At 45.3% G+C, this 15625-nt stretch overlaps 1 protein-coding gene across 3 annotated transcripts in view; it reads right to left on the reverse strand.

The window, feature by feature from the left end:
* Positions 1-15625, reverse strand: part of SLC12A8 (solute carrier family 12 member 8) — a 126087-nt gene that overhangs the window by 93574 nt on the left and 16888 nt on the right. For all 3 annotated transcript variants that reach the window (XM_087439733.1, XM_087439732.1, XM_087439734.1), the window contains exons 2-3: positions 13008-13154; positions 8706-8897 (exon numbers count right to left, since the gene is read on the reverse strand). In XM_087439733.1, coding sequence (XP_087295859.1) covers positions 8706-8897; positions 13008-13154 — 339 coding nt within the window. The remainder of the gene's footprint in view (positions 1-8705; positions 8898-13007; positions 13155-15625) is intronic.

Genomic DNA, 15625 nt, shown 5'->3' on the forward strand with positions numbered 1-15625 from the left:
GTCTGAGTTATTCAAGAACTTAATAGAGAACAAAAACACACAGGGCCTCCCATGTCGGAGCCATAGAAGGGCACTGAAGCAAACCCCAGTTTTTCCTCCATTTCTTGTAGGTCGGTATTTTATCTAGAACTTGGAAATTAGAAAAAAAAACGTGTGCAGCATATCCTTTCCAGGTCATATAGAACAAAGGCTACCCAAGGACCATCCAGGTGAATGTGCTTAGTTCTACTCACCATTTACTATTGATTAAATGTATTAAATGTCCCAGACTTAGTGAAGTTACACGTTAACGTATAGATTTTTTTCCAGCAGAGATGCAAATAACTTCCGTCCAGTAGAACAGACAATCCAAAAGATTTGGGTTTGTTGTCCTGTAAGACCTTACCCAGTTTTGTATCTAACCCAGCAATCTTATCCTTACGTCTATTTATTAAATTGCCTAACTATGAATTTATGGATTTGATCTGTATCTATCCAGTATCCATACCTAGCTTCTCAAATGCTCTTCAACATCTTACTGGCTCCTCCAGTAAGTTAAATAAAATGAGTTCAATAAAATCTTTGGCACATGTTTATGTTTTATTTGCCTGAGAGGCACGATATTACCTTTTTAAAAATACTTGAAATGCAATTTCAAATAAATATTTGAAAATAACACAGACCTCACTTTCCATAATTCCTCAGCCCCGTCCTCTCATCAGGTTCACTCCTTCACCATCCCCCAGGCCAGAGGATCACTCTCATCACTGTCGCTCTGCCCTGCTGTTCTCCCAGGGCACAAATTCTACTCAGGCCTCCGTCAAGTTCCTCCTTTTCCATGAAGCCTTTCCTCATCCCTCTTTTCTGAATAAATAGCATGCTTACTGCCAGTGCCATGCAACTAATTACCTGGTGCCACATTCCATTATTTAATGCATGTTATTGTCTCCCTCACCACGACCAAGAATGTCAAAATTCTAAAACACAAACTTTTTCTGCTGATTGCACCTCTTACAATCCCCTGCATTTGTTAAGCATGTTGCAAGCACTCAATAAACACTTTGTGATATGTTGATGGTATGAAAAGTGCCCTGGGAAGCAGGCACCATTAAGTTCCAGCCCTTTTATGTAAAGACCAGAAGGGTGACACAATTTCTGCATCTGAGGGGAGCTCACGAAGAAGGCCCCATTCTTAACTGGGATTGGCTCACTTTGCAGCTAGATATAACATCATTGTTCCCCAAATTCACACTAGGCATTTCTGTCTATATTTGGGTAAAGGGGGAAGCCCAATAAATGTGAGGGAAATACAGTCCTCTCTTAGAGGGAGATGAGATAGAGACAGAGAGAGACAGAGACATAGAGAGAAAGAGAGAGAGAGAGAGAGCCCGAAATAAATCTATGTTTTCCTGCCTTCACCTCAGAACTCCAACTTACTCTTGACTAAATACCAAGAGTGTGATGGTGATAATTATGCTATTTCATCAGTATTTGGCCAGGTCAACAGGACTCTTCAGGGTCAGATATATCAGAGTTTAAAAAACAATGATAAATGTAGTCATGATTATTATTTGTGTGGGCGTCACCTTCCCAGGTATCCCGTGTCTCTAACACACAGAGGGTGATGCCAGAACTTCAATGTGACCATTTGCATCTGGAGCTTCCAAAAGAACTGTTTCTCTTTCTAGCTGGAGAACAGAATTTGCTCAGATGAAGTGGGCCAAGGAGTAGATGCTGCCTTTTGTTCCCAGTAACTCCAGTAGAGCCCCTCTCTCATGTTTGTGCCTAAAATCACTTTTTAGCCCAAAGACGCCAGCAACAGAAAAGAAAAAGCTCTTCAGGACACGTGAAAGAGCGTGGTGGTTAGGAGCACAGACTGTGAAACCAGACTATCTAAGGCCAAATCCTGCAGCTCCCAGTCCTAGCTGTGTGACATGGGAAAGTGTTTTAACTTCTCTGTGCTTCATTTCCTCATCTGTGAAACACAGATAATAACCTTACCTCAAAAGGTTATTGTGAGGATTAAATGAGATAATTTATGTAAAGTCCTAGAACAATATCTGGCTCACAGTTTGAGTTACAGAAATAATCGCTATTGGTATTTCATTATTGCTTTACTATTATTAGCTACTAAAGAAGAGGAAACAAAAGTTAGCCAAAATTTCATAAAATACTTTGTTAATGCTAAATAGATGATGGTAATGTCACTGGCCATTTGCAATATAAGTTGTAAGTACGGATTCTTGAAACTGAAGAGACTTACTTTAATAACAGACCAAATTAAACTATCTTCTCAAAATGTAAGGGTTTGGGGGTAAGAGGTGAGGGTGTTTATGGACAATGGGAAAGTAAAAGTATCCTCGAGATTTCATATTTGGTAGGTGGAGGAGCTAGTAAGTAATGTTTCTTGGTTGGGAAATATAGAAAAAGTATAATTATGGCTTCTAAGGGTGGACTATAACTACTTGCAGAACTAAAAGCATAGTAGAACTTGCAAATCAACAAGGGGGAAAAATATAATAGAAACAAATTTGAGCCATGTTGGCCAAATAAGGAGAAAGTTTTTTAATTTCATATTATCTAGAAAGTAATGAAAATGAGAATATTTTATCCAGACGTTGAGAGGAACACTAATCCTGTATTCAGAAGGAAAAAAAAGAATAACTCTAGATGTATTTATAAGTTAAAAAAGGCAGAAAAATAAATTAACAAAGTATTTAACTTAAGAAGTGATAAAAAGATCAATATAAATTAAATGACAGTAGGAAGAGGTATTTGATTAAAGGAAATATGAAATTAATGAAACAGAAGAAAAAAATAACAAAGGGGAGGATACAGAGAACAAAAGCTGATCTTTTAAAAGATTAACAAAATACATAAGTATTTGGCAGCCTGATTAAGAAGAAAAGAGAAAATCAAAAAATATAGACTATTAAGAGTGAGAAAAGGAATAAAACTACTAGTACAAAAGAGAGTAAAAGAATGAATAGAGAATATGAATGTGCCATAAATTATGGCACATTCATATCATGTAATATTAAGTAACTACTTAAAAAGCATGGGTTTAAAACCCTGACCCAGCAGAATGTCTACGACTTCTTGTTAAGTGAGAAATACAAGTCACGGGATAGAGTATGAAATTTGCCCCCATTTTTGTAAAAACAAGCAAGCATTTCAAAAAATCCATAAATGCATGTAGAGGAGCATAGGGAAAGGCGCCAGAAGAGAACACTAGGCATCCACACTGGTTACTTCAGGAGTATGCAGGTGCGATAATGTGATTTATAACAAATATATGTTTGATCATTCAGATGACCAAAACATATTTCTCATATATTTGGTCTTCGTCCGTGGTTCCTGGCTACCAAAACCCACGGAATTTTCTGAGTCGCTAGAGCAATGGGAGCATCTTTTGTTTAATATTATCCTAAAATATTAATATTAATATTAATATAATAATATCCTAAAATTTTGTTTAATTAATATCCTAAAATAGCTTTAAGAGCCATAAAGGAGAAATGGGTGTCTTCTGATTCCTAACAAGCCCCCTTCCACCACAGCTGGGTTTATGTTCATGAAGCGACTTTTGAAAGCCCCTAAGGATGGAGGCTGGTTGCCAGGAGAACCAACCATGAGTAGAGGGTTGGAACTTTCAGTCCCATCCTGTGATTTCCTGGGAGGGGAGAGGGGCTGGAGGTTGAGTCAACCACCAATGGCTGATGGTGTAATCAACCATGCCTTTGTAATAAAGAAAAACCCAAAAGGAGAGCTTCCACGTGCCACTGTGCCAGGACCCCAAATTCCAAGAGGACAGAAGCTCCTTTGTCGGAGAACACATCCTATGCATCTCTTTGTCTGACTGTTGATTCGTATCCTTTAATATCCTTTCTAATAAACTGATAATCTTGTGAGTAAACTGGTTTCCTGAGTTCTGTGAGCTGCTCTAGTAAATTAATAGAACCCAAGGAAGAGGTCGTGTGAACCTCTGATTTATAGCCAGTCTGTCAGAAGTACAGGTGACAATCTGGACTTGCAATTGGTATCTGAATGAGAGGGCTGTCTTGTGGGACTGAGCCTTCAATCTACGGGATCTGACGCTATCTCCAGGTAGATTGTGTCAGAATCTAATCAAATGGTAGGACACCCACCTTGTGTTGGAGAATTGCTTGTTGGTGTGGGGGAAAAACCCTCCCCACACATTGGAGTTGGGTGCAGAACACTTTTAGGAGGGAAACCCACTTTTTCTTTACGTTATCTCTGATGTGTTAACTGGTTACAATGAGTATCATTTTGTAATTTTAAAATAATTTTATAAAGGAAAAACAACAAAAAAAACACATTTAGAGTACTATTCTGGGGCCGGCCCCATGGTTTAGCGGTTGAGTGCGCGTGCTCCGCTACTGGCAGCCCAGGTTTGGATGCTGGGCGCGTACCAAAGCACTGCTTGTCTGGCCATGCTGAGGCAGCATCCCACATACAGCAACTAGAAGGAAGTGCAACTATGACATACAACCATCTACTGGGGCTTTGGGGAGAAAAAGGGGGGAAAAAAGGAGGAGGATTGGCAATAGATGTTAGCTCAGGGCTGGTCCTCCTCAGCAAAAAGAGGAGGATTGGCATGGATGTTAGCTCAGGGATGATCTTCCTCACACACACAAAAAAGAGTACTATTCTGTTTATGCAAAAACTACATTTGGGTACAGGTAACCCAGTGCGTCTAGGACTCAAGGCCTCCCCCAAACCCGGCTCACTGCTGGCGAACTCGGGACTGGCCTGAGCTCCAGCCTCCCCTCAGCAAGCGTGTGACACCAGTGACTGCTAGCCCTTCCCTAGAGCAACCCAACCACCCCAGAGTGGTCTATCTCCCAACCATGAAGACTACTCTTTGGTGGAAAACATCCCTGCCAATTTTTTTTTTTTTAATTTTTATTTTGTTTATTTATTTTTCCCCCAAAGCCCCAGTAGACAGTTGTAGGTCATAGCTGCACATCCTTCTAGTTGCTGTATGTGGGACGCGGCCTCAGCACGGCGGGAGAAGCAGTGTGTCGGTGCGCGCCCGGGATCCGAACCCGGGCCGCCAGTAGCGGAGCGCACGCACCCAACCGCTAAGCCACGGGGCCGGCCTTCTGCCAATTTTTTTAATGTATAAATATCTCTAGAGTTTATTATATTTTAACAGTGTTTTTATCTCCTCTTAAAGTTTATAATCACAGGCATTCCTTTTCCTTTTTCATTGTCTACAGAGAAACTTCTAATCCCCTGCCACAGGAAGCAGGGGGTGTCACCCACCATTTGAAAGAGAGAAGGTGACCTATTTTCAGGGTGTAACACCTCCATTTTAAGGTATTTGTTTCAGAAAAATTGCACTTTCACAATCATAGGCATTTTTCTTTTCATCTCTGGGTACCTAGAAAAGCAGAGCTGCCCCTACACACTCCTCCTAACACGAAATCCCTGGTTTAAGTTGGTTGACTGTATGTCCTGCCTATGTGTTAACTCCCATAACAAAAACCCCAGGCCTATATCAGGTCTATAACAGTTGTCCAGTTCTCCATTGTTTTTGCATAGAGCCCAGTATAGAGCACGTAAGCCATTAATAAATGCTTTTAGACATAATATTGCAGGCTGAAGCTGGATATTTTGGTGTCCAGCCTGAGCAGCCCTAAAGAAGCCCTCAGGTCCACAACGGTGAGTGCGGTAAGGAGTGAGGAGGGGCCTCAGTCCATCATCAACTCCACCAGCCAATGGTTCTGGCCCCGCACAGCAGGTCTGCCACCAACACCTCAGAGAGATGAGTGGGGAAGGGTGTGGAGGATGCGGGGCAATGAGAAGATTTCACAAGCTTTGAAAATATTATTTTAAGTGTTTATACCTTCTGAATTTTGATGCTCTAGGGCAAGGGTTGGCAAACTTGGGCCCATTGGCCAAATCCTGTTAGCTGTCTGTATTGGGAATAAAGTTTTATTGGAACACAGCTGTGCCCGTTTCTTCTATTGTCTATGGCTGCTTTTGCACTGCAGTAGCAGAACTGAGCAGTTGTGACAGATGTATGACTTGCAAAAACTAAAATAGTTACTATCTGGCTCTTTACAGAAGAAGTTTGCTGACCCCTGCTCTAGAGCAAACCAGACAATCTGCTCTGGCAATCATTAAAAATAAATGAGTGCATACATGCCCTGGAAAGATAAGGTTAGGGGTTAACAAAAACCAGGAATAGGGACCCTCAGAAAGCCCAATCACATCCTGGACGAAGAAAGATGACCTAACTATCTACCTTAAGAAACTAGAAAAAGATAAGCAAACTAAGCCTAAATAGAAGGAAGGAAGGAAGGGAGGGAGGGAGGGAGGGAGGGAGGGAGGAAGGAAGGAAGGAAGGAAGGAAGGAAGGAAGGAAGAAAGAAAAGCCAGAAAAACAATAGAGAAAATCAACAAAACCAAAAATTGGTTCTTTGGGGACAAATCTTTAACTAGATTGGTCAAGAAAAAAAGAGAGAAGTGGGGGGCTGGCCCAGAGGCGTAGTGGTTAAGTTCAAGCGCTCCGCTTTAGCGGTACAGGGTTCGCTGGTTCAAATCCTGGGTGTGGACCTACGCACTGCTCATCAGGCCATGTGTGGCAGCGTCCCACATACAAAATAGAGGAAGATGGGCACGAGTGTTAGCTCAGGGCCAATATTCCTCAAGCAAAAAGAAGAGGATTGGCAACAGACGTTAGCTCAGAGCCGATCTTCCTCACCAAAAAAAAAAAAAAAAGAAAAAAAGAGAGAAGACTCAAATTATTAAAATCAGGAATGACAGGGAGGACATTACTACCAATCTTACAAAAACAAAAAGGATTATAAGGGAATCTATGAACAATTATACACCAATAAATTAGATAATCTAGATGAAATGAACAAATTCCTAGAAAGACACAAACTACCAAAACTGACTGAAGAAGAAAAAGAAAATCGGAATACGGCTATATAAGTAAAGAGATTGAATTAGTAATCAAAACATTTCCTACAAAGAAAAGCCCAGGACCAGATGGCTTCACCACTAAATTCTACCACACATTTAAAGAATTAACACCAATCCTTCACAAACTCTTCCAAAAAATGGAAGAGGGGGGAACACTTCCCAACTCATTCTAGGAGGCCAGCATTATCATGATACCAAAACTAGACAAAGATATCACAAGAAAACTATAGATCAATCCCTCGTGAATACACACAGAAAAATCTTCAACAAAATACCAGCAAACTGAGTTCAGCAGCATATAAAAAGGATTGCGCAGCAACCACACCCTGATCAGAGAGCAGAGCCCAGGTCAGCTGCAGACAAAACAGAGGCACGCCGAAGACATGACCAGAGGGGCGCCGATGTTTCTGACCAAGGCCCAGGTGGAAAGAAGGCAAAGCAAGGGATGTTGATGCAATGGTTTCTTCAGCGGTGGCCACCAGCTCACAGAAAACATCTCTGTGACCATCGTTCCTTGCAAGTCAGCCGACTTACAGGAGACTCCCAACATCCCGGCTCCCTCTCTATCGAGGACCCTTCCCACCCGGTCAGCACGGGTGCCCCTTCTGTGGTGTCTGCTTCAAGAGGCAAGCCTGTTGTCTACCCAAGGCGTGGGAAACATGAGGGCTGCTGTTTGCCCATCTTGCAGCCTCCTTAGCTATAAAATAGCAGAGAAGAAAAAAAATCAATACAAATCCCCAGAGTAATGAAGTAAACTGACTGTTTATTATTCGCCTCCCAAACTACTCTGCTTAAAGATCTTTCTCTGATAAAGGTAAGCGGTTTTTAAGAGCCCAGTGACAATGTCTGCCTTCCATGCATCTGCCCTCCACACACACGCGCACGTGCGCGCACACAGCTTTGTGCTGTTGGAGAATCAGATGTATTTTTGCTAAAATACCCTGCCCCTGCTGCTTAAAAATAAAAGAAACAAAACCAGTGCTTTCTTTGACGAGACTCTGGTACTCTTATTTAGACAAATTTTTTTCTTTAAACTGTTTTTTCAAACACCCACCACCCTTTGCACCATCATAAAAGACTTTTTCAAGCCAAGAAGTGCTTACAAAGAGCTGCTTCTTAACGTCTGCACTTTGTTTCCTCAGCGTTAGGTCACCGTCCCTGTGTTTTAGCTAAATAAGCCTCGGCATTTCTTCCTGCTCGCTGGTTTTCTGAGTCTCCTCATTAGTATTCTCCTGCTCAGACTGCACGTCCACACAGGCCTGTCAGCGTCTGGTTAAGGCCATCAAGCCATCAACGCACCTAGAGCACCAGCTCATCTGAGAAGTGCCTGCTTCTAGGAAAGTCCTTTGACATAAGCCAAATGTCCCCTCTTCAGCACGAAAGTGCCCCAGGGATGGAGCCACGCAGCTGCCACCTGGGCTCCGGCCACTGTCGGGCACTCCCCTCCCTAGAGCGGGCAGCAAGAATAGTTCCAGCCCAGGCCCTGCCTCCCAGGTCCCATCAGCACCCCGTGAGGCACGAGTGGGAAGTGGAAGGAGTGCTGGACTGAGGGGCAGAGCCCTGGACCCGGGTGAGGCTCTGCCTGTGAGTCTCTCTCAGAGCCCTGGTCTGCCCATCTATAAAATGGGGGCAATTCCCCCACCTTGCCTCTCACCAGGGCAAATGAGGATGAGGATGAGAAGATGATGGCAAAGAGCACGGCAGGGAAAGAGATCCTGCACAAGGTGGCCTCAGGGCACAGGTCCCCTGCCCCGGCAGCCCGGGCTCACCTGTCCGAACACATACAGCAGCCCAATCGTGCCTCCGGTCTGCCCTCCGAGGACCGAGGAGATCATGGAGTAGACGCCGCCGCTGCCAACGCCACAATGCTCCCCGACCCCGATGCCAGACAGCACAGTGACGAGGGCCACCAGGATGACGAAGGACACCAGAAACATGCCCATGAGCACTCCTGTGTTGCCCTGCAGTGGAACAGCAAGGAGCAAGGTCAGGGGTTAGGATTAGGAGCCCCCGCCAGATGCGGCCCCTCCCGGGAGCAGTGACCACCTCTACCACACCCCCGGAGCTGCAATCCAGGGGAGAAGAGCTGGGCCACAGAGGTGCGGCGACTGGAAAAGGACAGAGGCAGCACCACAAGAGTAAGGCCCAGATGAAGGGAAATGTCCTTGCTCCAAACTCTTCAGTGACTTCCCATCGCCCATAGGGCAAAGTCAAAGCTACCTAATACACGGACGAGGCCCCTCCTAATCTGACCCCTCTCTACCTCCCCAGTCCCTCTGATCCCTTGGCCAACAAGCCCCCAATACCTGTGCTCTGTGCCCCAGTGTGAAGGCACAAGTTTTCCCCCCAGCCCCTCACCAAGGCTGACCTCTGCCTGGGGATGTCTTTCCTGCTCATTCCACATCCTGGCCAGGTTCACTCCAAAGCATCCTTTAAGACAGTTCAGGAGTTTCCTTCTCCAGGAAGCTGTCCCTGCGACCCTTCCTCTGGGCTCCTACAGTACCCAGGGCTTAGTCCTTATCACAGTACTTATCACACTGGGTCTGTTTCCAAGCCCCTCTTTACTCCTGGGCTGTGAGCTCCAAGAGAGAAGGATTATGTTTTATTTGGACAGTTACTTATTTTGCTGATTTTATATTTTTAATGAAATTATATAATTACTATTTTCTTCCTTTTTTCTTGCCGTTAAACTCTCTGCATGTGATAATAAAATATCCTGTACCAATCTTTAACTTTTCATACCAAAACTGCCACTTTAACATTTTCCAAATTGTAAGTATGCTGCCATATTATTCTTTAGAGTTAATGTTTTCTATTTAAAAATGATTCTGGCTTGACGGCTACTTATTTTCATTTTATGCCATCTCCTAGAAGCTCTATCTTATTTTTGGCGTGTCACATTCACCTTTTTTTCCATGATCAAATATGACTTTTCAGGTAAAACTAACGTCAGAACTGAAAAACAGAGATCCTTTCAGGGCAAAAGGATGTCTTTGTGTGGTAGGTAGTCTCAAAGAGGGACTCAGGGATCCCCACTTCCTGGCATTCATGCCCTTGTGTAATTTCCTCCCCTTGAGTGGGGTCTGGACCAAGTAACTCATTTTTAATGAGCAGAATACTGCAGAAGTGGTGGGATGTCACTTCTGAGATGAGGATCTAGAAAGACTGGCTTCCTCTTGGGCACTGGCCCTGGGGGAAGCCAGCTGCACATAATGAGGCAACCCTGTGAAGAGGCCACACGACAAGGCCTGACAACAACTACACAAGTGATCTGGTAACAGCTCCCCTCCCAGTAGAGCCTTCAGATGAGACTGCAGCCCCCACTGACAGCTTGACTGCAACCCCATGAGAGACCTTGAGCCAGAGGCACCAGGTAAGTCGCACCTGGAGCCCTGAACCACAGTAACTACAAGATAATACATACTTGTTGCTTTAAGCTGCTAAATGTTGGGGTAATTTGTTATGCAGCAATAGATAACTAATACAACTTGTCCCCTCACTTTGGGGATGGAATTGACATTTCTGGATAGCCATTTCTCAAGAAGATCATCCAGCGGGAGGGTTAAGAGGATGCCCCTAAAGACTTAAGATATCAAAACAGAGAGAGCCTACACTTTTCTCCTTCCACCATCCCATAACCATCCCCTGCATGAAGCAGAGCCCAGGGGCCCAGGCTGTCACTGGCCAGGCCTTTCTCTGCCACAGCAGTCAGGTTGATGGGCCTCCCTTGGACACAGGCTGGAGAAGTGCTGGGCAGTGAGGTGGCTCCCAGGAAGGGGAAAATCAGAGGTTGATCCCTGAAGCTTGAGACTACGTGCCAGGATGAGGAGTCTGAGCTGGAGGCTCTGTGTTTTTGTAAATGGGAGCTCCTGCAAGTTTGGGAGGAGTGTGAGAGGGAGAATTCTTAGCATCCATACCAGAGAGGTTGCTAACTCTGCTCTAAGCTTTCCACACATTAATAAAGAAAAATATCAGATTCACCCTGGCTGCGGCTAAGGCTGAACCCTGAGCTAAGGGCCTGGGTATGGGGTAGAGCAAGAGCTTAGGAAGGTCTGGCCCCACCCAGGTCTCCTGAGCAGCTAAGAACCCCATAAACCCCACCACAGTGAAGCTTTAATCCTCTGGAATTTGCATAGGTGATGGTTAATTTTATGTGTCAACTTGGCTAGACTACGGTGACCAGTAGTTTAGTCAAACACTAGTCTAGAAGTTGCTGTAAGTTTGTAGATGTGATTAACGTTTACAATCAGTTGACTTTAAGAAAAGAGGATTAACCTCCCTAATGTGGTGGGCCTCTTCCAATCAGTTGAAGGCCTTAAGAGCCAAGACGGGCTTCCCAAAGAAGAAGGAATTTGGTCTCCAGACTGCAACTTAGAAATTCTGCCTGCGTTTCCAGACTTTGGACTCAAAAGTGCACCATCAATTCTTCCCAGCATCTCGCTGTCCTATAGATTTTGGACTTGCCAGCCCCCATAATCATGTGAGCCAATTCCTTAAAATAAATACACACACACCTCTCTCTCTCCCCTCCTCTGTGAGATAATAGAAAATATATATATTGGTCTCTGCCTCTAGTTCCTGGCACAGAGCTCCTAAAACCCTTGTAATTCCCTAAGTGATAAGAGCACTAGGAACATCTTTTATTCTATTGAGGTGACTCTGGATGGCTCCTGGATGGGGGCAGGTCACCAGAAAGACCAAGCCATGATTAGAAGCTTGGAATTTTCAACAACCACCCCCATCACTTCTCTAAAGAGGGGAGAGGGGCTAGAAATAGAGTTAATAATTGATCATGCCTACATGAGGAAACCTCCATAAAATCCCAAAAGTATAGGGTTTAGAGAGCTTCCAGGTGGGTGAACACATCTACGTACTGGGAGGCTGACACACCCCAACTCCACAGGGACAGGAACTCCTGTGCCTGGTGTATCTCTTCATCTGGCTGTTCATCCATCCCCTTTATCATATCCTTTAATAAACCGGTAAACATCAGCATTTCCCTGAGTTCTGTGAGCCGCTCTAGCAAGTTAATCGAACTTGAGGAGAAGGTCATGGGAACCTCTGATTTATAGCCAATCAGGCAGAAAATCAGGTGACAATGTGGACTTGCGATTGGCATCTGAAGTGAGGTGGGGACAGTCTTGTGGGAATGAGACCTTAACTTGTGGGATCTAATGCTATCTTCAGGTAGACAGTGTCACAATTGAGTTAAATTATAGGACACCGAGCTGGTGTCACAGAATTGCTTGGTGTGTGGGGGGAATAAAAACACACATCTGGTGACCAGAAGTGTCAGAAGTGAAGTGTTCTGTGCAAAAGTAAAGGAGAAAGACACAGGAGGAAAACTGTAGGCTTTTCCAGTACACTTTCCCTCTCCCCCTACTTCTCCCTCTCCCTCAACAGCCTATCTAGTTCACTGAAAGCTCTGTGTGGAGGGCGAGAACCGTGCTCAGGACACACATCTGTTTGGAAGGTCTCAGGAAACTTTCACCTAAGACACAAAGAAGAGGCCCTTGTCCCTCTGCGAAGGAAGATGAACTGACCCCTACGATCCCATGCGGGAGTGTCTGCCCCAGGTCATCGCCCTGAGTGGTAGGCAGTCTGCACCTCTGACCAAACACCCCAGGGCTCAGCCTTACACACAGGATCTGGGTGTGGGGGGAAGGCAACCATGTGGTCGAGGTGCTGGTGCCACCAGGAAGGCACTAGACGAGCTGAAGAATACCAGGAAAGCTGGAGAAGGTCTCAAACTGGAGGCAAACTGGCCATCGGTCAGCTCTCTCTGACCTACCTCTAGTCCCACCCATGATGTGCCCTGACTTCTGTGCTCATATTTCTGTGGTTAAATCCATGGAGAGGCTTCCATTGGAACCTCTGTCTGAGGCCCAGGTTCTCAGGATTCTCATTTAAAAAGCAGTGCCAGCTATTCAACGTACTTGGTCTTGTTTCATGTTTTTGGAGCATTGGTGCTTCAGGAATCTGTTGCCTGTACTGTGGAATGCCCGAGAGTGACAGAGCTTTCCATGTCACAGGCCCACACGAGGCTCCAGCGCCACCAGCTCATCACTCACCACCAGCCAGCCAGTCCTCAAGAAAAGGACAACCCCAAAAATGTTGATCATGCAGGACGTGAACACACCATCCCAGGTCCCGAACAGCACTGGCTCCCGTATGAACAGCTGGCTCTTCCACCAGGGCTGGGGCTGGGCCAGGGCCCCCTGAAAACAGAGCACAGAGACGTCAGCTCCACAGCATTCAGGATGGCCGGCAAGGGGAGAGGAGGGGAAGTGGACAGGAGAAGCTAGGAGAACTCAGCTTTAAACTATTCTATCCTATTGTGGCAGGGCGGGCATGTGTGTACACACACAGTCCTGAAGACTGAGTCTGCAAAAGGTGGCTGCTCTCTCCTAGCAGTAGTGACTCCTGTACCAGAGGAACACAGCAGAGACTAGCTGCTCAGCCAACACAGTTCCCTTGCCTCTGGCCACTCAGTGGTCTACGTTTCCCAGCATCTCCACAGGTAGGTGTAGCCATGGGACTGAGTTCTGGCCACTGGAATGTAGGTAGAAGAGCTATATGTCACTTCTGGGTGAGCGTAGGATTCTGGGTTCCAGCTCAGGCCAGGGTCATGGGCTCTGGGTAACACCATTTTCCCTTTCAGTCCTCCAGTCCTAGCGGGGACAGCAGCTTCCAGCAGTTACTAATCTTGGGGTAACTTTACTTTGTGCTTTTTCCTCCTTTGGCTCTTCTAACACTTCTGTAATGAATTCTGCGTATTAAATTCTCTCTGTTTAAAATGCCTAAGGTGGTTTCTGTTTTCCTGACTGAACACTGGTTGATACAGTGATCTCTAAGCCCCTTCCACCACATAGAGAGGATTCTTAAGGCATCATTTGGCAGTTGTCTAGAATCAGAGGATAGTAAGTGGTTAAACAGATGCCTTCCTCATTTTTCTGATTCAAAAATAACAAAGGCACTTACAGAACACTCAAATGGAAACTCTTTACTAAAAAGACTAAACCTTGTGGAAATCCTAAAATGATCTTAAACAAAACCAGTAGCAGCTCGGGGCCGGCCCCATGGCTTAGCGGTTAAGTGCACGCGTTCCGCTCCTGGCGGCCCGGGTTCGGATCCCGGGCGCGCACCGACGCACCGCTTCTCCAGCCATGCTGAGGTGGCGTCCCAGATACAGAAACTAGAAGGATGTGCAACTATGGCATACAGCTATCTACTGGGGCTTTGGGGAGCAAAAGGGGAAAAAAGGGAGGAGGACTAGCAATGGATGTTAGCTCAGGGCCGGTCTTCCTCAGCAAAAAGAGGAGGATTGGCATGAATGTTAGCTCAGGGCTGATCTTCCTCACACACACATAAAAAAAAAACCAGTAGCAGCTCATGCTATGAACTGGTCTTGCATAGGTTTAGTAATTACTCTGAATTCAGACATCAGTAGAGTCTTCCAATATCTTCAAACTACCACAGCAGTGATTAATGAACATCAGCTGGGTGGGAAGAGTCTAACTGGTGTGTGTATGTGATCTACAAACACAGCGAGAAGGCAGAAAACTCAAGAGTACAGGAAAAAAATCCAAGGTCAGAGTCACAGGGGCATGGCTCCTGAATGGCTGAGAACAATGGAAGCGCCCATGATCCAGGACCAAAGGCAGAGGCCAGCCAGACTTGGTCAAAACAAAAGGAGGATCCCTGCTCCTCTTCTCCCCTGGCATCATACACTCAGATCAAGAAAGGGCCTCGAGAAATCATCAGGGACGTCAATGAAGCCACCCGGGACAGATGGCCAGGGGACTCCATGGTGTCCCCCATCAGTCCCTAACTCCTTTTATCTGGGTATATTTCTGTTCATCTGTCTTCCACAAACCACAGATGATGAATCTCCTGAAAGTCAATAAATGTGAGACCAGTCATGGTGACTCAGAGCAAAGACCCTGCCAACCTATGCTTGTCCTTGAACAAATGGCACCAAGGGACCGTTCGGTGAATGTAGGATTGTTTTCTAGGAACCTAATCTCAAAGTCAGGACATGGCGCAACTTCCTGTCTCTGCTTGTGTTCAGCTTCCTACCCTGGCTTGTTATAGGCCATTAGAAACAGTAATAACAATAGCAACAATCAGCAACATAGAGTAATAATTTAGAGAATGCTTACAGCTTCCACATCAATCCCCTCCTTTGATCCTCACAACACCTCTGGGAGGCAGCAGGAGAGGGCTTCATTTATAGCCGAGGAAAGAGAGGCTGGGAGGAGAGCCACCACTGCCCTAAGTCCCACAGTCGAGATTTGAACCCCCTGCTCCAGTAAAATCCGTACTTTGCCCCGAACCACAGCTTACTTCCCTTTTGTCTCTTAAATTTCAATCTTACAGGTTTCAATTTCTAATACCCTGGACTTTGCTTAATTGTGAAGACATCTGCCTTTCCCCATAAACTCTCATTGTAGTTTTAGAAACTTTATTCCTCTTTCTTTCCAGCCTTGTGTTTCCACTCTGAAGCCTGTTTTGTTGATTTGTTTTTTTACCTAATGGTGTATGAAAAGCCTTTCTCTCCCTGGATCTCACTGGACTAAGTCAGCCTTAAAGGTGCTTCACAGATGAACAAGGGTGAAACTTTAGGGGACTCTGTACCCTCAGAATGAAGGTATAAATGGTTGGAAATGGTGACCGAGCCATGACAGCT

This window comes from Ceratotherium simum, chromosome 15 (assembly GCF_057802395.1).
Source record: "Ceratotherium simum simum isolate JZ-2026a chromosome 15, ASM5780239v1, whole genome shotgun sequence".
NCBI lineage: Eukaryota > Metazoa > Chordata > Mammalia > Perissodactyla > Rhinocerotidae > Ceratotherium > Ceratotherium simum.